Raw genomic sequence first — 26,024 nt, forward strand, 5'->3', positions numbered from 1 at the left:
CCTTGGGCCTAAACAACCTTAAATCCGCCACTGGTAACTATGCAATTCATATACATGTTGTGTGGTTTAAGTGTCGTAAATTGGCAATTGTTTTACTATGATGTTATATCATTAGAACCTTTTAAGTTTTCCTCGAGCATTATTACATCTTAATATCTTGTAGATATTGTAGTGTATGGAAAGTTCTAGTCCTCAGCTGGGATATTTATAAATACGCTTCCAGAATGTAGTTCAAACTAGTTAGTGAGAGATATTGTAAAATAGATCTGTATTGCATGTTTTTGGGTTTAACCATAAAGAACGTATATCAGCGATTATAAATTGAAAGTGTCACAAAATGTGTTGTAATAACAGAATAAAGAAAAGTTAGCCTTTGTGAACTTTGACGGAAAAAAAAAGAGTGTTATTTTAAGCTTTGGATACTACTGTGATAACCAACTGCTTACTGTTTAATTATTATTGTAATTTATTATCAACAAGTCACAGACACCTACTCTAAAAAATCTGAAACTATACCGGGGTAAATGGCAATAGAAGTTACGTAAACAACCGCCAAATAGGTTCACATAGACACAGCTGTAGTGGTAGATAAAATATTGCAGAGGTCACAATCCCTCCGTATAACCTTGTGGAATGACTTTGATAGTTGGGTAGGAGAAGGTGAGAGAGTGGGGATTAAATAACAACAGAACATGAAATAAAAAGAAGAGAGACTGAAGAAAGAAATGGAGAAAGTGAGAAGAGACTGAAAATAGAAAGAATAAGAGCAAGACATTGGGAAAGAAGAAATGGACTGAAAGGAGACAGAAGAAAAACGGGGAATAATATTAATACGTTATGTGATATTGATTTATAGGAAAGGATTTAAAAGATGGATATTAGGATAGTTCTAAGGACAGAAGAATTACAGGGATAAAGTAAGAACTCTTTATTTCAATAAAAAATGCTCTTATTGAAATTTACAAGATTATTTTCGAGATTGACTCGGTAAAGGTCTCTGATTTCTTGGTGCTCATTTTGGAGGCAATAGGATAAGAGGATACAAATAGAAAGATTGAAAAAGATATATTAAGTTTCATTTAAAACAGTTTTATTTTTCTAACAGTGTGATTGAGTTAATAAATTATGTTGCCTTCGGCATTAGTAAGGTCAATACTTTACAAGTACTTAAGAGACATAGAAGATTTTTTTGAAAAATAAGTGGTAGATACAAATTTTCCTTTGCTAAAATGAGTGTCTGTGCAAAAAGGACGGTCTTAAGGAATCAGATTGTCTCTCTTTGTACATTAGGTTAAGAAATGAGTTATCATCAACAGTAGTGGAGACTAGCAGTTTGTAAGGTTTTAAGAGAGGAATCAACAATTCTAGGTTTAAATATTTACTTTTCTAAAGTGTGGATAGACCAAACTGTCCCTTATTTTCTGTTGATTATGTTATTTGTAGATACAATAATATATTGTTTAAATTTAATGCTGTTAATAATTTGTAACGGTAAGAATTTTAAACAAGCACAGCCATGTTTTCATCCTCCTTTCGTTTCAATCTTTAAAACTCTTAAAATATAATGTTAATTATCAAAGGAGTAATTATATAAAAATGCTGAAAGAAAGTTATGTGATATCAATAATGTAATGAAATCTAGATATAAGACCATTGTAATAGTTATAGTTCTTCCAGTTACAAAACTTTTACCAAAATAATAATTTTGATAACAAATCTCACCCTTCCTTTTGCCAATTACATTTGGTATTCTTTCCTGGTGTAGGAGTGTTAGCCAAACTAGTACAAGATCCTTCAAAAGAGCTACATCGAGAGATTGATTGTTGATTCAAGTCAATTGTCAGTTGATCGAGTCGTTTCTTGGCGCTGAATTGAAAGGAGTTTATTGTACCAAGTCCTGAATCGTCTTTTTTTTCAACACCTTCTTCTAGATTTAATAGGTTTCCTGCAGAAAAAAAATTAAAATTTATTACTTTCCTTCATAACTGGGTTTTTTACACCAAACCAAATTTCAATCACAACTTTTTATAGACTCTTGGTGTTGAATTGAATAACCATTGAATAAACCATCTGTAACCTGACAGGACCTTGCAATTGCAGTCCTTGTTTCAAAAATACTTGGTTGGAATTCTGTTATGAATATAGACAAATGTATATATATACAACCACTTTATCAAACTTGTAATTCTTAAGTGCAAATTTAACTACCTACATGTAAGACTACACTGTTGAGCATGAAGGACCTGCACATGTCTTTTTGACGTACAGTGAAAGGTTGCTACAATGATCAGCACAGGAGATCAATCAGGAAGTGATAATGTATAGTCCTTGTTTTACAAATATTGCCAGATTTTGTTTTTCTGTGTTGTAAGCTACACTAAATTGGTAAACCAATAAGCGGAAGTATGATATTGCAGTAGGTCAGCTAATGATGTTGGTAGCTCATCATAATATATATACGTGTTTTAAAGATTCATGAAAACCTCTGTGACAAATCGAATATGTATCAATTTACGATGTAAGCGATAACATATCTATTAACTCTCGCTGGCCCTTGTCGCATTTTAGCTGAAAAGCTTATTTTAGCTTTTTTGAACTAATTTGTGCTTGTAATTAATTCATGATGCTAAGAGAATTTCTAACTTATTGGTGTGTAGATGTTGGTTTAAATTGCCATGAGTACCATATGCTGGTCACTAGGAAGTTTATTATACACTTTTTTGTATGTACTACAATCTGTTATTCGGTATTTAAGATACATTCGAAGATATAATATATTCATGTATTATGATGCCGCATATCAATTCATTTCTGTATTTTACATTACATAAATTAATAGACCCGGCATGTCCACGTGCTTAAGGCACTCGACTTGTAACCTGAGGGTCGCGGGTTCGAATCTCCGTCACACCAAACATGCTCGCCCTTTCAGTCATGGGGGCGTAATAATGTGACGGTCAGTTCCACTATTCGTTGGCAAAATAGTAGCTCAAGAGTTGGCGGTGGGTGGTTATGACTAGCTGCTTTCTCTCTTGTCTTACACTGCTAAATTAGGAACGGCTAGCGCAGATAGCTCTCGAGTAGCATTGCGCGAAATTCAAACCAAACATAAATTAATAAAAAACATCCAAAGAACAGAAATGTTAGACACTGAAGAAAAATTTGGTTAAAATATTATGATGTAATCATATTAAATAAAATGGTGTTTACTAGATTGCCTACATCGATAGATGTAATGAAGTGCTCGTTAGTTTCATTATTTTCTTTAAAGGATAAATTTGGTTTTAGAACTAAAATACTTGTAAGTTGAGAAAATGATAGTAAACTTCTGAATTAATTTTCTTTCCAACAATACTAATAAAGAATGAGTTTGACAGAAACGAAGCATTCTTAAACAAGCAAAATTATCTATAAAATGCGAAATTATTGATAATAACTTTTATGTTATACCAAATGAAAGCTTATTGTATCTGATATCTTCACGGACGTTAAAATATATTAATTTCTTATTTAAATGTTTATTTTCCATATAAATTGTAGTATAAACATTCGATGTGATCTTTGAATGAGTTGTGTAAGGCATATGGGGAAGCATGATGGTTGTGTTAATAGATTAATGGTCAGAAGATGGCTGGCACTTGTACATAGTACAGCCTGGTTTCTGTTTCTCTTTTTGGACTAATATACAAAACATTTTCCCTCTTGTTTCCTCTTTGGATATAGACTTGCTTACTCGCTGGTATTGTTACTGCAAAGTAACAACATAACTGGGAAAATGGCAGTTCATTCGTCAGGTACAGGTTGAATATGAAGCCAGTTCGGCTGAAATGTTTGTAGATGCTTAAGAGACATCTTCCGAGGCAATAATATCCACGTCTTCAGACTGCATACTCCATGTTGACTACTTTACTATATGTGATCTCTTACTGAATAAGAAAACCAAGATAAATGATAAGGTGTACCGTCTGAGGATGTTCTAAATCCTGGACACACAAAAATGATAGCTATGCATACACCATACGTAAGACTACATACTGAAGATTTTCAAACAACTTAAAGTGCCATTGGAACCCTTAAATTTTAAACATCACCAATGTGATCAGTGCCAGAGCGTTCACTTTAATTACAATGCTTCTCGTACTAAAGTGTTCATTCATTTGTAATTAGTCACTCTCAGCCATATGTGAGTGGTTCACTATTTTTATTTTACAATGTAATATTTTTTTAAATGTTTTTCTTCTATAAACATACAATTTTATCATAATGTTAAGATATTATAAAGTAAAACCATTCGTGAGTAGACTCAAACTTAAAATGTTACCCACTTTAATTTCATTTATGATTTGAAATGGTAAATCTTTTTAAGCAATATATGCTTTTCTGAGAGAGATGAATTAAAAAAAATATTAGGCTTTGTCGTCAATTACATTGATGGGTTCTGAATGTTTTCACTTATAAAGAGTTCTGCACGTATACCTAGTATCATTACAGTGATAAATAACTTATTAGTTAACAAGCAAAATTAACTATTTTACTTCCAAACAGCAGTTCTTACAAATATCCCAACCAATCACATGTCGCCACAACCCACTTGAAACTGTTAGATTCACACTAATACATGAATCTAAGAATAAGTAATGTGTAGTGATTAAAGTAAAATTTATTATTAAGGGGAATCACAATACTGAAATAATTTAAAGTTGTGGGGTGGTCAAAAGCACCAACCTCGACGAAAGACTGTTTAAACCCTTATTAACTGGCACAATAGAAGGGATTACAGTTAATGATATCTTATATTGTAAAATATTGTTAACCACGTGCATTATTTACCTTAAATTATACATAATACCAGGAAATTGATAACAGAAATAACTCGAAAACCGTAAAATAAGATACTTTCTATCTACAGAACAAAAGTTAAATGTTGAGTTAGCTAGAAGATGTGCTTTTTCAATGTAATTTGAATAACTGGCAATAGGCTTCGGGATAATTTAATTATTATAGCTTATCACTTCATATTAAGCCTACGAATCTATAGAACATTGGCCTACATTTAAGGTTTGTTTTGGTTTCATACAGAAGTGCTTATAGTAAACATTAACGACGAAAGGAATTTTTTCGAAATGCAGAATAATTGGTTGTTATAAGAAATAGAGCATTGAATAGAGGACGAAAATTTTGTTTTTATATAGAATATGAGCCATAGCCTATTTATGTTGAGAATACTTAAGCTAATAGCAATGAAATTAGATCTATTTAGATTTCTATTAGTGATTATAAGGGGAGAAGGATTTTAGTTAGAATTTGTTACAGAACACCAGATGAAACTCATGAAGTTAATGAACAACTCTAATGTAGGTTAAAGAATTCGTTTTTCAATGATGATTATGGTATTACTTGGTTACTAAACTCTAATCTTTCTGCAGTTATTTTTAAATGAAGATTTACGTAATGTTCCTTAATCTGGACAGTTACTAGATAAAAATAAGATTAAACAGATGATAACATTAATTCTAAGATTGTTACAAAATAGTTGGAAAGTTTAAAAATGATAAAACATCCGAGCCAGCTAATATTTACCCAAGAGTTAAAAAATACTTAAGGTTTGAATATATGATCCAACTGTTATTATTTTTCTAAGTACTTGAACAGTGGGCGGTATCGAAGATTGAAAATTGGCTGATGTTATTCCTCTTTTTAAGTGAGGTGATAAAAATTTTTCCAATGAGTATAGGCCTATTAATCTTACAACAGTGGTGGGAATAGTTTTAAAAAGTCTGATACAAGGTGCTTTACGAAGGCATGTAATAAAGTTTAAAATTTAAATGGTTAGTCATCATAGTTTCACATGAGAAGATTTTTCTTTAGTAATATTTTGAGATTCTTTGAAGAAGTTAATACTTACCTAGATGAGGGTACAGGTATGGAAGTAGTTTGTCTGGATTTTCAGAAAGTATTTGACAAAGTGCCTCATAAAAGACTTACTAAAAAGTATTTCTGTAGGTGTGTGGACGATTGGATTCATTGGATATAAAACTGGCCAGATAGGAGAAAGCAGAAGAGCAGAATTCAGGCGAGTGAAATTAATATTACGAGAGGAGAATGTTAGGACTCAGTGCTGGGACCTTTGTATTTTTTTTCGACTTACATCAATAACATAGATGAAGAAATGGCCAATAAATTAAAATATTGGGCATTGTTGGTTGTGTGAAGGATGCTTCTGCTTTTAAAAAGTTTTGCATTATTTGGTGAGTTGGCAAGTAAGTGGCAGATGACTTTTAATTATAATAAATGCTACGAGATGCATTTAAATTATAAGTTTGACAGGAATAACCTTACCATTGTTGTGGAAGCAAAAGATCGTGGTGATATGGATGACCATTCTCTTAAACTATCCAAGAAATGTGGTGTTCATAAAATAGTATTTAAGATTGTTTCTACAGAAATATTGAATACAAATATAAAATAAAGAGGATATAATATCATTTTATAGGTCATGCTTAGAAAACATTTAGAGTATTATGATCAACTTTGAATTCCTTATCTCAGAAGTGACATTAACTTGTTGGAAAGGCTTCAGATAAGGGATACTATGATGATACTTGAGATGAAAATATTACATATAAGGACAGGTTAAGATAATTGAACTCGTGTTCTCTCAAAAAAGGAGTGTTAGGGGGATTTCGTTCAAGTGTTTAAGATTGTTAAGGGACTTGAAAATGTTGTTCATTCTTTTTTTCATATTTAAGTGTAACATGCTCGCCCTCCCAGCCGTGGGGGCGTTATAATGTTACGGTTAATCCCACTATTTGTTGGTAAAAGAGTAGCCCAAGAGTTGGCGGTGGGTGGTGATGACTAGCTGCCTCCCCTCTAGTCTTACACTGCTAAATTGGGGACGACTAGCACAGATAGCCCTCGAGCAGCTTTGTGCGAAATTCCAATAACCAAACCATATTTAAGTGAGAATGGAAAGACTTTGGGACATAAATATAAATTTTGGCAGAAAATAAGACATCTCCAGCTAAGACAGTTTTATTTTTCGACAAAGGGTGATTGGGCTCTGAAATAGATTGTCTCTGGGTGTGGTAGATGCAATTATTTTAAGGGAATTTAAGGGAAAGCTTGATAAATAATTTAATGATAAGGGTCGACTTTGAGCTGTTTATTTAAAGGATTTAGTTTAATTTAGTGGATATGACAGCAAATATGGAGCAAAAGGTCCCTTATTGTCTTTTAGTTCTATGTTAAATTATTAAAATGAATAAGAAATTCTAGAATAAAGAGCCAACACCTATCTTTTGCCAAAAAAAGCTTTATATTCTGTAAAACTGGCATTATATAATATGTTTCATAGGCCTACAAACTACAAATTATAATTTGTGAATGTGCAACATCGAAAGTGCCGTACTTTCTTTTTTTTTTGCAACCAGTTGTATATTTAGATACGGTTAGAGGGGGCTCAGCCCCAGGGCCCGTAAGCTTAATAGAAGTTTATTGATGATTTATTCTATGTAAAATTACAAGGGATATAAGGCCCACAAAAATTATTAGCCCCTAGGCCCACACAACCTTAAATCCTACAGTTTGTTGAAATACATAAGTTCCATTTCATTGGACCACAGTTTCTATAACAGGATTATAAAGTTTTCTTGCAGTTAAGTTACATTGTTTTAAAGTAATGTTATTATAAAACAAAACTTAACTGACATTTATAACAGGTTTTGAAAATGTTTTGTTTCAAACCTATATGTTTTAATTAATTTTTATAAAATTTGAGAATAAACGTAATTATGATAGTAACAAAACTGAAAAACTTTTTCCTCCAAGTACTAAAGTTACATTGTTCCATAAAAACAGTCTTCCTGAAAGCTGGCTTTTAAGTCTAAAAGTGATATTTTCATTAAGCCTAAATCAAAAGGAATATTCTTCTGCTGTGGTTGATTATACTTATCATAAGACATTACACTAGACCTGTTATATTTTTAACATGGCATTTTTAAGCTACTCCCATAGAGATTTTCAAGAATAATAAAATTTCCATCACATTATTTCCGTAATATGTATTCTTGACAAACTGTAGTTCTTCAGGCCGGCTGGGATACAACGAGCGCTGTAATAGTTGGAATACAGTTTACATAGGTAATTCGTTACAAAAGTAGAATTTAGCCGCAGCATAACGGCTCTTTTTGTTTGATTGTTTGTTTACGAGTACAGAATTTTAGCTCGTAGTTCGATCATCTCTTGACTGATTTGAGACTTAATTACAGTTTTGTACTCAGGAGGTCAAACCCTTTTGATGACATGTTTGACCTGTAATCCTTTCTAAAAAAAAAACTGAGGTTAGACTGGTATAGATCCTACTGAGTAATAAAATCGAATCGAGTATATGCGCATCCCACTTTTGGTATTGCTGGCCCACATTCGAGTATATGCGCATCCCACGTTTGGTATTGCTGGCCCACAATTAGAGTATATGCGCATCCCACGTTTGGTATTGCTGCCCCGCAATAATATATATATTAAAATGGGAAAACAAGGTCTTATAGATAAATTTACTCAAATCCTGCTTTATAGAAATTCAACTGCGGCTTTTGAGGGCGCTGGCGAAGCATTTTTGAAATTAATTATACTTCTCATAAGATATTACGTTACAACTTATACATTCTTGATCTAGTCTCTTAGAGATTTTCAAAATTATAATATTGTATTCTAATAACATTTTAACCCTCATGTATTGTGTCATATCTACTGCCGATAAGGCGTTTTGCTCAATTCAAAAATCTTCTTGCCGACGGAGATACGACGAAGACAGCATGACTTATGTATTAGAAGGTTTAAAACAAGTAGTTTATAACTCTCTCTCTCTCTATATATATATATATATATACACACATAAATATCTCATAGATGGAAAGTTATATGTTCTTGCATTATGTGTGTTTTGTATTCATACACCATGATTTTGAAGGGCTTATTTCTTATGTATTTCAAACTTCGAGTTAGTTTCTACAGGCATACAGATGGTTCGCAGTAATTTAGAAAAGAACCTTGATGTGTGAAGCATATCACATAACGAAGGGGAACATTTTCTTGTTCATAAAAACTTCTCAATCAACATGTGTTAACTTATAGGTTTTAGACACTCAGTTTTGATTGCACAGTGTTTATTCTTGGGCTAGTCAGATATTGTGAAAGATCATTTCCCCTATACTAATGAGTATCCTGGTCACATCAGTTATATGATGTTGAGTGGTATCAGACCCCTTGACTTTTATATTTTTATTAATGTGAATAAACAGATGATATAAGTGACAACTGAAAAATGCATTCTGGGAAAACTTGACTCTATATTTATAAGTATTTCTTTCTGGAGCTAGTTCTGAAAAGTCCTGTCAATAAGATCGAGAGACAGCTTTCACTTTCTAGAATATACCATGCTTTTTTCTACTGCATTACTTTGTGATTTCTGCATTTTGACATGTTAATTAAAAAAATAAAGGTTTCGTTTACTTTGTTGTTAGTTCTCTTTTCTTGGCTCAATTAACTTAAATTTCTGATATACCGGTATTTGCAATCGTTATTACTTGTAACTATGAACACTACACCTTGTTTGACAACCTCTCTAAATTGGTAAGCATTCTAAGTAAGAAAGCAATAACAGTATATTCAGTTAGTTGTATTTATTACCCGACTGATTTTAAAATTTGCTCTAAGTACATATATGGCTCTGATCAGGAGTTAATACTGATCATACGTTTTCTTTATACATACAAATAAAAGGAGCATATATAAATATGTGGATATGGAAGAAGGGTCTAAAAACTCTAAATAGAAGGAAGACCAGAAGTTAAGTTTGAAAATAATACTTTGGTACTCAATGAAATGAATTTGCAATATATATATACAATCGTGATTAATATGTTTATGAATAAAACAAAATAAATTCAATATTCAATATTAAAAGTAAAAATAGTGTATATCAGTGCTTCATATTACTATGCTTTCCTTGAATTTCACTTGACGTAAGCTTTGTTAAACTTGATATAACAGGAATTACGTGAAAAGACTGAAAATTTTACATAAAAGCTATTATATACAGATTTCTAGTATTAATTCATTAGTGGACAAACATTGTTAGAGTAAGCTAAGCGTACCTTCACAAAACATAGTTGTAGATGGAAGTTATCGGTCGTGATACAAATTTTCAAGAATTATTTGATATGATTTACATTGAAGTTTTGGTTATCAACTTACCTTGTTTGGCGAGACGTACTGGAATACTTTCTACGTTTATTTCAGGCATGCTAAATGTGTTACTGGAAACAGAACGTTTCAGCACTGGCTGGTGATTTTCTGGGGATATAGTAACCTCTGGGAGAGAGTTACATGTGTCCAGTCCTGTCCAACTGCAAGGCCAGAAGTTAGAAAATAATACTTTGGCACGCAATCAAACGAATTTACAGAATATATTTACATAGAATCGTGATTAATATTTTTATGAATAAAACAAAATACATTAATTCTTCAAAGTAAAATTAGAAAATTAAGATTACACCAACATCACATGACCTTCAGTTATCTTTAACAAATGTTTTTTTTTAATATTTCACAAAGAACAAGTAATACGGTTTTGGAATGTTAAGTCTGAAGATAACGATGTCAGAAAAATGTTGATATAATGGAGCTTTATAATAATTTTCCTAAATTAGTACACACCAGTAGAAGCACCACAGTATTCCATATGTAAACAGCTGTTAAATTAAAAAAACATGCAAACAAATACATGAACTGTGTTAATAAAATGTATAAAAACACAAATAAGTATCTCGACTTCAAGTTCATAACATCAGGATTATTAGATTTACTGAAACTATGACTGTGTTAATGCTATATATATACTAGGAAATGTAATAAGGCACACAGGGAATTTTACATGAGTGATCATCACACTCTATAGAACTACACAGATATATTATGCTTATTACTAAAACGTAGGTAAAATGTTGTTGTTTAAAACTCCCGTAATCACTAGTCATGCTATACTGTAAATACTACATCTGAAGCAAAACTTTATTACAAGCCAAACTTTATAATCAAAATTTACAGAACACCCATTTTTCTTTAGCTTTGATTGTATGATGAATTTGTATTTAATATTCAATATAATTTTGGTTATTCATTTCGTATAATTTATGACATAATGTTGGCTTCTTCTGAGACCCAATTTTCTGGATAAAATAGGCACTGTTTTAACTGTTTAATTATTTAAAATTGTATAAATAAATTATCTCGGGTTAGTGTATTGAAGTCAGTAATTACAATCTGTGGACATGTTATGTCAAATGACTGTTTCGTTTACTCTAAAACCTTGTATTGACTACTATATAACATCATAATTGGGAATCTACAAGCTATAGCAAAGTACTTAGTACTGACGTTTTGAGAGCATCTTAAATTATTAAGAGGGACGAACTGTTAATAAATAATGTAACTTCTGCTCTATAGTTAACCGCACAGTACTAAACAGCTTGTTTGGACTTCTTTTGAGAAAACTAGAATTTAAAGTTATGTCTATACTCATAATATAATAGTGAACAATTCATTTTTTTCTACTAATTGTGGATAAATGTTTCTATTCAAAGCCCAGATTGACGGTTATGATACATGCAACATTATGTTGTTGTTTTTTTATTTTACAGTTACGATACAAAGTCAGATTTACTAGTTGACAACATAACGACATGGTATTGACCCCAATTATTCGAACTTTTATGGAAGCAGTCATTTCAGTCTTTATCTTAATGCACAATAACGGAATCAAATGACCCCCCGCCACATAATATTGGATTAAACCAAATATCTTCATGATTATAACGGGTAAACAGTACAAGATTAACAAGTTTTGGATAGGTTGTCTACTTCCATTAGACAATTTTCGTAATAAAATTTGCGCAATATATTTGAGTAACTCCACCAATTTAGACACAGTATATTATCTTTTCAATCACGTTAAACTATAATTTTTCTTGGTCAGTTGTCAACGAATTTTCTAGTAACAAACTTATTTCTTGATAGTGTTTCTTCTTACTGTTACTGATCTTTTTAAATTCGGAGACTTATTATGGTGTGATCAAATTTAAATGTTTGTTGCTTTAAAGAAATTACCTGGCGCCACACATTACTATCTTATTTGTACTTGTAAATAAATAGTTACCTTTACATGTGAATGCATTTGGGATTCTTAATATAGAAAAAAATCACTGAACTATTAGAATGAGAAACGAGAAAATTATAGACACGCTACCATAATCTCTGTATTACATTTTTTCCTGAAAATGATTATGTGACTATTGTAATTAAAGTCAGAATATAGACTTCATTGCAGTGGAGAATCAAACCAACAAGAAGCGAATGCATTAAAATATTAATAGGATATTAATCACACACGAGAACAATAAAAGAAACACATTTGGCATCCTATTAATTGATAATACAACATAGTCAGTAAAACCTGAATATCTCGGTTTAAATAAAAATGATGAATACACTGGAACGAGCAGCAATAGCCTGTTGTAGAACCAGAGGTAAACAACCAATCAAAACGCGTCCTCCACAATCGACCAAGATACTATAAAAGATCTACAACAGCTTAATTACGCTAAGCCTCCTGAGGTATGCAATCCAATCCTGCTGACTAAAATCCTAAATGACCGCAGATCCGGAATAAGTGCCACCAAAAGTTATTTTTATTCCTCACTTATTTCTAAAATCTGGTGGTAATAAATACTGTTATAGATTAATATTTAGGGAGAGTTACGTTTTATAAAAAATATGAATTATTTCAGCTAAGTCAGTCAGTTAATGCTAATATCATTAGTATTTATGAAATTATAGGTAAGGAACAAAGTAATTTTAGTATGTCGGGAAAAGAATAGTTTAAACCTCATAGACAGGGATGGTCAGGTATCATGATGTTGTACCATAAATATCTTAAAGTAATATTCAACCAGTTGTCATTATCTGATAATAACGAAGCAATACTTTATCAAATTGATCCCACCAACGCTCTTACACCTCTAACAGTTGCCAATATACATATTTCACCGAGTAACAACCTCACATTAATACGTTTCAACGTATATACAATCATTACTCCAATAATATTACCATTAGCGACCTCAACAGTAAGCACACAGATTTTAATTGTGTCTTAACCGGCACTATTGACACACTACTACGAAATTTTCATGCAACAATAACCTGGTAACACTAAATACCAACAACATAACACATATGTATCTTAATAACACTGAAGATCTATCAGTAGTTCATATCTCTTTAGTCAGACAAGCTGATAATATCGTTAGCGACCATCATCTGATAACCTTGTTCGTTTTCCTGATCGCAGAAACATAACACTGCACAAATCACCAATATATGAATATTCTCACACCAACTGGTTATTCCTCAATGTAAACATTTACCCTCAGTTAGACCCAAAGCTGCCCACGAGAGCGACGTATGTAATTACGCCCACGCAATCACTAACACTATAGTCGATGCAATCAAATAAACAATACCTGGTAAAATATACAACCCTGACTCACTCCCGAAATCCACCAACTAATTACGAACTAAAACTATGATCAATAGTACCAATAACCGAATCAAAACTACAATAGGATGAGAACTGGAACAATCTATCGACGATTCTCACCCTGACCCTGCCTCATTCTGGCGTAAGGTCAAATCCCTAACTAATACTCAATCTAGTAGGAACATACCATCAATCAAATACAACAACACTACAGCCACAACGAAGGGGCTGAATTTTTACTGAATACTTTGAAAACACGTTTGTAACACCGAATCTCGCATCAATTCACTATCACCACATCAACCACATCGTATATAACAACTCTGATATCTTTACACCTCGATTCCCAGTGGAAATCAACCAAACCAACCGTTCCTCAAATCTATATACCCAATATCAATGATGGAGATTAAAAACAACTTAAAAAAGTTTAAACATAAAGCACAAAATCTAAGCCACCTAGTCATAATATGCAACTTTTGGATATTACCCCGAAATTCAAAGTAATATCTAAGGAAGGTAATGACAACATTAACCCCCATAACTCAAGACCAGTTTGTCTGTTTAACACCTTACATAAACTAATGGAAAAGTTATAACCAATAGCATCATTTCATGTCAACGAAACAGGCAAATAATACATCACCTAGCCAAGCTTACCAAGGCTATATTCGTAAACAAACCACCATTGCTACCGTTCTTGATGTACAAATAGCATTCGATTCAGTATGGCATAACGGCCTTACTTTTAAAACACACATTATGTTTTATCATAAACCGTAAAGATAAAGTTAAAATTCAAGAAACAATTTCCAACCACTTCACTTTAATAGCTGTGGTATCCCAAGGGTCAGTATTTAGCTCTGTGCTCTACAATATTTTCGTTAACGACATATCCTTCTTTTTCCTCCTAAACTTCACTTTAAAATCCCAATATATCAATGACATAGCTGTATGGAGCACTTCAAGCAATACTTCACACTGTATCACAGTTGTGCAACAAGTGGTGGGTGAGTCGCTCTTAACCAGGCTGAGACTCAAGCGATCTCATTTCTTAAAAAAGTTAATAAATTCAATAACCTCAAACTAAAGTAAAACAATACAAACATCAATTTTAGAACACCATTAAATTACTAGGTTTAAGTTTCATGCCGAATCTATCATGAAGGAAACACTTTAACAATATTGTCAGCAAAACTAGTACAAAGAATGAATTTTCCAAAACGCATTAGAGACTCAACAATGGATGCGCAGCTAGAACCATTCTAACAATTATAGAGCATACATTAGACCTCTGTTCGAGTGTACTAATGCGGCAACATGTAACACGACGACTTAACAACACTTAAGACGATAAAACATCCAAACAAGTTTATCAAAATTGCACTCTGATTACTAAATTACATTCTACCAGTTTCGGTGAATCATAAACTGAAATGTCTCCTTTACAGGACCAGTTCATCAAACTCGCATCAAGATATTATAAATGCACCCTTATAAGAAAATCACAAATAATGTGTGTATGTGTTTATTTATATATATATATATGTATATATGTGTATGTTTATTTATATATGTATGTATGTTTGTATACATATTTATAAATAAACGCGTACACATCGAGATGTTTGGTACGTTTTCTGGACACCGACCACCGACTGTCATCGTTCCGTCATCCTTTTACTTTGTCACCTCTTTGTCTCGGTCGCATATTTTTGAAACCAGATCTATAAAAGGAACAACATTCAAACTCACAATAACTAAAAAACTCCGACCTTCCATAGCAAGTTTATCGTGATCTTCACGAGTGGGGCAAAGGAGAATGGAAACGTTCTCGAACATACCAGGTGGTACAGGACCCTTGTAACGCCCTCTCCTTTAAACTGAATAGTTGCTGCAGTTTCTTGTTCTGATAAACTGTCCCAACAGACAGTCGCCATTCATTCCAAAGTACTTATCATGAATACTCAGCCTAAGCTAATCCGTCAAAAAATAACAATATTCACTTGATTCCCTCCCTAACAGGAGAAGTAAACAGCTTATCTTACAAGCAGCCCTATGATCGAATCCAGCCTCTACTACGCACTTAGTTCTTTTCAGGACTAATTTGAAAACAGCAACAGATTAGTAGCTGGCATGTAGGTTACCAAATAATTGGTATTTGTAACACCGTAATGTGGTGTGGTTCACAAGAAACAAAAAGAAAATATACCATTTAGAATGAGCTTGTGAATGAAACGTTTCACGACAATGAACAATTATTCTTACTTATTACGTTTTTCACTTTACTCATACAGTAGGTGATATTAACTCTATTCAATCAAGTATGAATGATACTCACACTTAACTCATACAGTAAGTGATATTAACTCTATTCAATCAAGTATGAATGATACTCACACTTAACTCATACAGTAAGTGATATTAACTTTTTTCAATCAAATGAGAATGATACTCACACTCAACTCATACAGTAAGTGATATTAACTTTATTCAATCAAGTGTGAATGATACTCACACTTAACTCATACAGTAAGTGATATTAACTCTATTTAATCAAGTGTGAATGATGCACACACTTAACTCGTACAGTAGGTAATAGTGACTTGATTCAATCACGTATGAATGATGCCCAATATAAATTACAGCCTTGTTTCCTTTTTTAGCAAGCACCCTCCAGTGTGTCAGCGGTATGTATGCGGACTTCCAATGCTAAAAACCGGGTTTCGATACCTGTGGTGGGCAGAGCACAGATAGCCCATTGTATAACTTTGTGCTTAAATCAAAACAACAACAACCTTTTTTCAACCATGCTCAAACATGCAAGTCTATCATCATTTCTATACCTTATATCCTTTATAATCTACCTTAAGAACATCTTGATTTTAAATAAATATTCGAGCTGTTATTAACTTCTTAAATAATTGTATGACAACAATATCACATGACAAACACAATGTTTCCTGAATTAACTGTGCAAATTAAAAAATAATAGCAGTGATTAGAAATGACCCTAGAAGTGAAAAACTGAGAATTAGTTCCACATCGACGACGCTTAATAATAAATAAATAAAGTTAGTTACAATACCGAGAGGAATCGTATCATGCAAGAGTGGGACTCTAAATTACATGAGTTGCAATACAGTTAAACAGTAATAATCTTTATTACTTGAGTTACAATACAGTTAACTACCAAGAGGGGTCATCGCATAGAAGAAACGTCACATTCTTCTTACTGTTATATCTAGATTAAGGTAATCCAACATGATTATAATAGTTTTGTCCCATAGTTCATGTGTATCCAACATGCTTATAACAGTTTCTGTCCACTACTTCAGGTGTATCCAACATGCTTATAACAGTTTCTGTCCACTACTTCAGGTGTATCCAATATGCTTATAATAGTTTTGTTCAGTTCTTTGCTTTAGTAAAATGTTCATTAGTGTAAAGAAAACAAATACCGATTTTTAAATTGTATTAATTCTCTCGATCGAATTAATACTGACTTTACGTTACCATCATAAATACAAAGAAAAAAAAAGAATGGATATAAACACTCAAAAATTGTCATTTTACAATATAAATGAATATCTTTCACTTTTCCTCACAGATCTCATTGAGATGTTTGTCGAAAGTAAGCATCCTCTCTTTACTATTTCCAACTAAACTTTTAAACATATTGATTGATCACACTGCACAACAAAGTTTTTGCTTCTTGAACACTGTTAGGTGTTCCTTATAGATTTTTGGCTGCTGAGCATGAAAATCACATCCAAATTTTCCCATCAAGTACCGTTTCATCGAAATCTTCAGTTTTGCTACAATGGGAAAACGATATCAGGGCAACTGGAATCCATCAATGCTTGCTGACTACTGTTGGACACTGCAACGTGATGCACCGGACATTGAATACAAACGAAAATCAGGAGCAAAACACTTTTAATTATGTTGAACTTAACAGCGTATTAGAAATATAAACGCAATTAAATACGTTGTTGCCAGTAAATAGTTAATTGTTTATTTCTCAGAGTTCCTACGTGATGAAGCAAAACCAAAACTATATTTGTGCATACCCACCAGGTACCTGTTACAATCAGCAAAAACTTTACAGGAAGCAAAACTTTTTAAAACAATTGTTCTGCAGTGTAATTAGACATGCCAACAAAGCTACATTCATAAATAATCATCTATCTAGATAAGGAGAAAATATATGAAATAGTGATCACTGAATAAATACAGTAGGTTAAACAATATATATATACGCTCTGGTTGTAGTCTATGTGAACTTTTTAATAATGTTACTTGTTTTTTAAAGAAGCGCCTTATAGAAAAACAAAATATTATCATACAATATGTAATCATACGGGCATGGAGTTGTTTTCACGTTGTTGTTGTTTTGAATTAAGCACAAAGCTACGCAATTGGCTATCTCTGCTCTGCCCACCAGGGTATCGAAACCCGGTTTTTAGCGTTGTAAGTCCGCAGACATACTGCTGAACCACTGGGGGGCGTTGTTTTCACGAAGTAACAAGAAAAGAGAAATAAAAACAGCAAAATAAAAGCATATATCTTAATCTGCGTGATATAAAAGAAAATATAAATAATGATAATATTTTTAAAATAATAACACTTAGCTAAAATAATTGTCTCGTGTTTTCAATTTATTTCTTTTTCTAAACACCGAACCAAATAAATGAATAAATCAGGTTGTTAATGTAATAGCAGTTTTTGACATGTTAACTAGAAAAAAAACTTTAAATGAACACTAAATTTGAAAAAGGCAAAACATAACACATATCGTATTTCAGCTTACCAGTTGTTTTTTACCTTCTTAGTTAATATCTATAGAACTTTTAAATTCTGATTAAAAAGTCAACACACGGAATCACATATAAAATGCTGCAATGGTTTTTAAAAGATACCCGAAACTAAAACTCTTCGAATATCTCACTATTCTTATTCTCCCGAAGAAAAATAGTGAACTATTCAAAAGCGTTCGGGTGTTTGGGCCTCTTTTAAAAGATGTTGTAAAAACTTTCAAATTTTCTGTGCATATTACGTTTTAGCATAGAAAAACAATAAAAATGTCAAAATGCACGTGCCTTTAAATGCAACAGAGCTTAAGATAATAGACAGTTTGCTACACAAAATGTATTTTGGCAAATTTACACTTATTCTGGGATTCCTCTCGAATCATATTAAACAGCGAATGAAGGAATAACACCTTGTTCTTATGTTAAACAATAAATAAAACACTTATAGTAATCAGGCCTCGCATCGTCAGGTCTTTAGGGCGTGCGACTCGTAATCCCAGGGTCGCAGGTTTGAATCCCCGTTACACCAAATATGCTCGTCTTTTCAGCCGTAGGGGCGTTATAACGTTACGGTCAATCCCACTATTCGTTGGCAAAATAATAACCCAAGAGCTGATAGTCTTACTCCACTAAATGAAGGACGGCTAGCGCAGATAGCCATCGTGTAGCTTTCCACGAAATTCAACATAAAAAAACTATACTTGTGGAAAACAATTTCTATTCTCCGTAGCCAAACACAAATTTTCAGGCATGTTTTAAGTTCATTTTATAAATAAAATAAAATATTATATTTTAGGTCTTTTAATTAACTTCAAGGTAATCTTTGATCTACAGTTTCTACATATTACACATCAAGTGTACCATAAGAAAGAATAGTGATTTTAGGATTTTTACATATCTAAAAACATGTTGTTTTAATGAAATCATTTCCAAATTTTTACAGTAATACGTACTAGATACCTATTCTCTCTATTCTAAACTCCTTGTGACGCTGACATAGTAGGTGGCCACTTTATAAGAAACATCTTACAAACGGACCATAAATTTGTCGATAAAGTATTTGTCTGAAAGACATGGCTTAACGACGATGCAATACATTTTGTTCTAGTAAGTTCAGTGAGTGTGACAAAAACAGAAATATTTCTACAGAAATCTCAATGAAGATTGTTGAAATAAAACTTCTGTTTAAAATTGATACTTTTTATGTCGTTTAAAAAGTCAACATTCTGTTTAAGCCTATGAAGTAGTGTTTAATTATAGTGAAATCTAAAAAAAAAATGAAATAAAATTCTATGAGTAAGGAATTGAAATATCGCTATCATTCAATATTTATGAAATATTTCCCGGTGTATTTTACGTATTCTATGATATCGACATGCTATAAGCGCAGACTTATTTTGATCAGCTACATATATATATATGCATTTATACACACACGCGCGTGTCCTTTTGTTAATATGGCCTGGCATGGCCTAGCGCGTTAAGGCGTGCGCTTCGTAATCTGAGGGTCGCGGGTTCGCGCCCGAGTCGCGCCAAACATGCTCGCCCTCCCAGCCGTGGGGGTGTTATAATGTGACGGTCAATCCCACTATTCGTTGGTAAAAGAGTAGTTTAAGAGTCGGCGGTGGGTGGTGATGACTAGCTACCTTCCCTCTAGTCTTACATTGCTAGATTAGGGATGGCTAGCACAGATAGCCCTCGAGTAGCTTTGTGCGAAATTCAAAAACAAACAAACAAACCTTTGATTTATCAAATGCAATCTCGTAAAGTGAGTGAAATTATTCGGTGAAGTTACAAATAGTTCATCTTTGATTTAACACATGGCGAATGGGAACTGGAAATCCTAATCACCAATCTTTTCTCAATGCGCATCCTCATTCACTTCAATCAATCCCACAATGTTACCCTGTACGTCAGATTGATCGCTAGATCACTATAACCGAACTGCTGATAAGTTTGACCTACTGAGCACAGCAGTTTTGGTGAATGTCGCAATATACCCACACATACAATCAGCGCTTTGTTAACTGCTTGAACTTAAACTAGAAAACAACGTTCATTATAGCATAGAAGGAACTAGGTCTATCGTTACTTAACTTCATCACTGGATTCCATTTATTTCAGAATCTATCATACGTACATGTAAAATATTCATAAGATAAATAGTAAAATAATACATAAAATGTTTAACCAATAGACGCTATAAAAGTCCAGTTACTTGTAAAAAAAACACAAAATAAACCTATTGTAGGGCTTGCAAATCGAATCGGAAGCTTTTTGAAAATCTGTTATATAATTGGCCCTACTACATATAATAAAGATCACATTTCATGCATGTTATATATAAGTCTATCATGAAACATTTCAAGTTCCATATAAATCTGTCATGAAAAATTTCAATTACGTTCTACTTAGGGAAATATATCTATGTATCAACATATAATTTATTCGTTCTCCGTGAACTGCTGAAAATAGATTCAGTTCCAGACCAGATAGAAGACTCACTATTGTTTGTAAGTTTGTAATACTCTTGTATATAATCCAATATTTGTAATAACCATTATTATAAATTGTATTGTTGTTTGTACATAAAAAAATATATTTGAGTAAAGAAAGAAAATTGTTTCTATCAATCTTGTTCGTAAATATCATAAATCCGATACATATCGACATTTAATTAACTTCTGACTTGAAATTAAAATTTCAGATCATTTGAAATCGTAATATGTAACGTTGGTAAATCTGAAACTCGTCCGAGATGAATTTTAATACATAACAATACCAGCAAGTAAAGTTGTTATAATATTTCAAACATATGTATATTACCTTCTTAGATAATACGAATTTTAATAAAATCTCGAAACAGTGAAGGCTACCCCGGTCTATACACAATCTGATTCTAATGCTACAGAAATATCTTATTGACATTCGCCAGTTTTATGCAAACTTTAAGTCAGTGTTCAGTCACCATTACATAGAAAATTATATATTATTATTAAGTATATGCACACATATATATATTACATGAAACATAACTGTAGCATAGTTTACAACAAATAGTTGACTACGTCACAGTAACTACACATATTGTGTATAATGATTTCCATTCAGTAGTACTATCCACGTAATTCATAACCAACATAAAGTTTTAACAATATTAGTTCATTCACATTTCTTATTTCATTATGTAAAACATGTTTTATATGACAAACTGACCTCAAAAACATGCATTTCAAGTATAATAATTTGTCTCTTATATAATCTCAAGAATAATATATAATGGTTTGCTTCCAATTTAACAAAATCATTTTTTTCAAGTTTGATGCTTTAAATGACTGGCTTCTAAAGTAGTAAAATTGACTAATTCAAAGTGACTGGCTTGTAAAATAATTAGAACATACTTCTCGTGTATAATGATTGGGTTATAAAGTATTCAGAAGATGTCTTAACAATATATTACACAATTAATAGTATCTAGTGTAGTCAAAACATGTTTTCTCAAGTATAGTACACAGTAGTTGTATTCTAACATAGTAAAAATGTGCTTTCTCTTGTGTAATAGATAGTAATAGACCTCTAAGTAGACAAAATATGTTTTTTCAAGTAATACATAAAATTGTCCTTTAAATCTACTCGAACCACGCTTTTTAATTATATAAATGATGAATGGCCTCACATATAGTCAAGATATAAAAACTTCATAACGGGAACCGTATATTAGACTGTGAAGTAATATCCGGTCATGTGATATTTTGTTCTATATTGTATATATATATTCTTGTATCTAAGCTACTTGTACTTGAGGATAAACAAAACGTTCTAGATTTCTAATAAAGTTTTTCGTTACCCGGCCAAACTCTTTCAAAACATTTATAGTCAAGATATGTTTCCACAAGTACAATACACGATGTCTGGTCTTTAATGTAGCCAAAACAAATTTTTTTAGGTATAATTCAATATGATTGGCCTATGGTCTACTCAAAACATACACTCTAACTTCTACTACCTTACGACTCGCACCTCATGTTACAATTTGCTTTCTCACTTGTAATACATAAATATATGCATCAAATGCAGTCAAAACATACTTTGTGAGAATAAATAGATAATCACCTGCTTCAAATACAGTGAGAACACAAAATACTTTCTTACGTATAATCCATAATGCTTAGCTCTTAATGTAAAAACTCATGTTTCTCAAGTATAGTGATTGCTCCATAATCAAGACAAAACATTCTATCTCAAGTGCCAGATATAATAAATTATTTCTAATGTTGTCAAGAAATCTGTTTTCATTTGTAATACATAATGATTTAACTATATTCCACCTAATCGTACACAATCAATCGTTTACCTCAAATTTTATCAAGTTCCATTAACCTCGAATGTTGTCAAAAAATGCCTTCAGGGCTGTTTTGTTTTCTTTTCTAGAACAGGCAGCTGCCACTTATTCCAGTCTACTCACTATACTTTAATGAATTTAAATACATAATTGTTGACTTCTAAGGCAGTGTAAAATGTTGTCAAATCAAGTTTTTTCAAGCATAATATATAATGATTGGTCAATAACATAATCAAATCCGCTTTCATAAACATAATACAAACTAAATTACCCCTAACGCTTGTTTGTTTGTTTGTTTTGGAATTTCGCACAAAGCTACTCGAGGGCTATCTGTGCTAGCCGTCCCTAATTTAGCAGTGTAAGACTAGAGGAAAGGCAGCTAGTCATCACCACCCACCGCCAACTCTTGGGCTACTCTTTTACCAACGAGTAGTGGGATTGACCGTCACATTATACACACCCACGGCTGGGAGGGCGAGCATGTTTAGCGCGACGCGGGCGCGAACCCGCGACCCTCGGATTACGAGTCGCACGCCTTACGCGCTAGGCCATGCCGGGCCTACCCCTAACGCAGGCGAATATCTTTCTATAATATATTACTTATTGGCAGGAGAGTTATTATGTAGTGAAAACATGCCTTTGAGGTGTGATATATAATGAATTACCTCAAAGCGTTTTTCAAATATGGTGCATAATGGTTGAGACATGCTTTCAAGCGTAACACACACTGATTTATCTCTCATTTGGCCCGGCATGGCCTAGCGCGTAAGGCGTGCGACTCGAAGTCCGAGGGTCGCGGGTTCGCGCCCGCGTCGCGCTAAACATGCTCGCCCTCCCAGCCGTGGGGGCGTTATAATATGACGGTCAATCCCACTATTCGTTGGTAAAAGAGTACCCCAAGAGTTGGCGGTGGGTGGTGATGACTAGCGGCCTTCCCTCTAGTCTTACACTGCAAATTTAGGGACGGCTAGCACAGATAGCCCTCGAGTAGCTTTGTGCGAAATTCAAAAACAAAACAAACAAACAAAATACTGTAGTCAAATCACAACATGCTTTCTCAAGTATAACACAATAATTTGTTTCTCATGTATTCAAAACATGCTTTCTTGAGTGTAATATATGAATTTTACTTTCAATATTGTCAAAACATCTTTTTCTCAACTATAATACATAACGGTTTCTCTTTAATGTAGTGACAACATGAAACTTGTAATTATTCAAAAGGTTCTTTATTAAGTATAATACAAGACTATTGGCTTAAAATGTAGTCGATAAACACTTTCTTAAGTATGCAGTAAATAATGGTTAGTCTCCAATGTAGTCAAGACATGCTTTGTCAGAAATAATACTTTACGATCGACGTCTATTATTGTCAAAATATATTTACTTAAGCAAAAAAGTGATTATTTGACTTTAGTTAAAACATGCTCTAAAGTGTAATACATATTGAATAGTCTCTAATGGGATGAAAATATGCCTTCTCAAATATAATACATTATTACCGGCCTTCAGTATATTCAAAACTTACTTTATTCAAGTATAATGTGTAATTGGACTCTTAATTTAGCTAAAAACATGCTTTTTCAAGTGTGATACGTAGTGGTTGGCGTGAAACATGTATTCAAGACATGCTTACTCAAGTACAATATTGTAATGGTTTTTAATTCCTTTTTAACTTACCATATAGTAAACCAAAACTCATTATAACCTAAGTAACCTAAATTAATTTAGGCGTGTGAATATTCAGTATATATATTCAGTAATTTATAGTGGAGCAGCGATTATTTTACACATTTATTTCTTATCACTCAAGATAAACTGAAAATATAATCTTTGACGTAGATACCTAATGCATTATTTGATTCTTCGCCCCATCTGCTGTGGTCTAAAGTTTTTCAAATATAATAATAAATGTAGGAAAAACATACTTTCTTAAATGTAATACACAATTATTGGCCACTAATGTAATAATGATTGGCCTATAATGTAGTCAGAATATATTCTATCAAGTATAATACACAATTATTGACCTATTACATGTTGGGACAGTGGTAAGTCTACGGTCTTAAATTGCTAATATCTGGAGTTTGACTCCTTGCAGTGAACACAGCAGATAGTTTATTGCAGCTTTCCTATAAAAACACATAAATAAACATGGTGAATAATGCATTCACCAGAGTCGGTGACTGCAACTATGTTCGTTTGATAACTTTCCTATTGTTCTCACCATAATATGGTTTCTAAACCACGTCATCAGCGTCGAAATTATACTTTTCTTGTTAGAACGATAATTAGCAAATCACAGCAGAAAGTTATTTATACGAATGGTTTATATATATATATATTTAAGCTAACAAACTTCAAGTTTTTATATTTAAATCGTTATTTACGAATGAATAAAAGTTCACAGTTAACTTTTGCTGAACCGGTTAAAATGTTTCTCAAGTTAAAAAAATTGTACTACTTATTCTATAATTCTGTTTGAAAAGATCCAACAAATTAGACTATTTTAATGAAAATTCGCAAGAATAAATATATGTAGGAAACTCACTTCGATTCGTGTTTGGCACACTATAATTCGATGCGAGAATAGGAATTTAGGTTATTTATTTTTTCGAAAAACTAAAGCAGATTTACGCATATAATATAAAAGTGTGAGATATCTTATATGTTTGAAAGTTTTGTCATTTGTTGTTTTGAATTTCGCGAAAAGCCACTAAAGGGCTATCTGCGCTAGCCGTCCCTAATTTAGTAGTGTAAGACTAGAGTGAAGGCAGCTAGTCATCACCACCCACCGCCAACTCTTGGGTTACTCTTTTGCTAACGAATAGTGGAATTGACAGTCACATTATAACGCCCTCACGGCTGAAAGGGCGAGCATGTTTGGTGCCACCGGGATTCGAATTCGCGACCCTCGGATTACGAGTCCAAGGCCTTAACCCACCTGACCATGCCGGGCCTATTTGAAAATGCTGGTAGGCTTGAAAATATTCGATGTTATAAGTGCCAATAATATTGTTTTAATTATAATTAACAGCATTTTGGTTGTATTTTATAAAATATTTCTTACCTACATACACTCCAGGATTTATTCTCTTGATCGGGAATATCTTTCGATGCAGACTTTTCTTTCTTTATATCACCAGCTCTTTTGATGACAGAAATATTGCAATAAAGAAAGGAAATGCCACAATAAATAAAACCTTCATAGATATACACAAATATACTTAACTGATCTCTATATTGAACTGGATTGTGTATTGGTTACTTA

At 32.7% G+C, this 26,024-nt stretch overlaps 1 protein-coding gene across 3 annotated transcripts in view; it reads right to left on the reverse strand.

Moving 5' to 3' along the window:
* LOC143244287 (proton channel OtopLc-like) overlaps positions 1 to 26,024 on the reverse strand; it is a 62,172-nt gene that overhangs the window by 30,465 nt on the left and 5,683 nt on the right. For 2 of the 3 annotated variants that reach the window (XM_076488665.1, XM_076488667.1), the window contains exons 2-4: positions 25,824 to 25,901; positions 10,255 to 10,406; positions 1,723 to 1,945 (exon numbers count right to left, since the gene is read on the reverse strand). In XM_076488665.1, the coding sequence (XP_076344780.1) occupies positions 1,723 to 1,945; positions 10,255 to 10,406; positions 25,824 to 25,901 (453 nt within the window). Of the gene's footprint in view, positions 1 to 1,722; positions 1,946 to 10,254; positions 10,407 to 22,765; positions 22,867 to 25,823; positions 25,902 to 26,024 lie in introns of those variants that run through there. The other variant, XM_076488666.1, reaches the window with a different exon arrangement.

The sequence above is a fragment of the Tachypleus tridentatus genome, chromosome 2 (genome assembly GCF_004210375.1).
Source record: "Tachypleus tridentatus isolate NWPU-2018 chromosome 2, ASM421037v1, whole genome shotgun sequence".
NCBI lineage: Eukaryota > Metazoa > Arthropoda > Merostomata > Xiphosura > Limulidae > Tachypleus > Tachypleus tridentatus.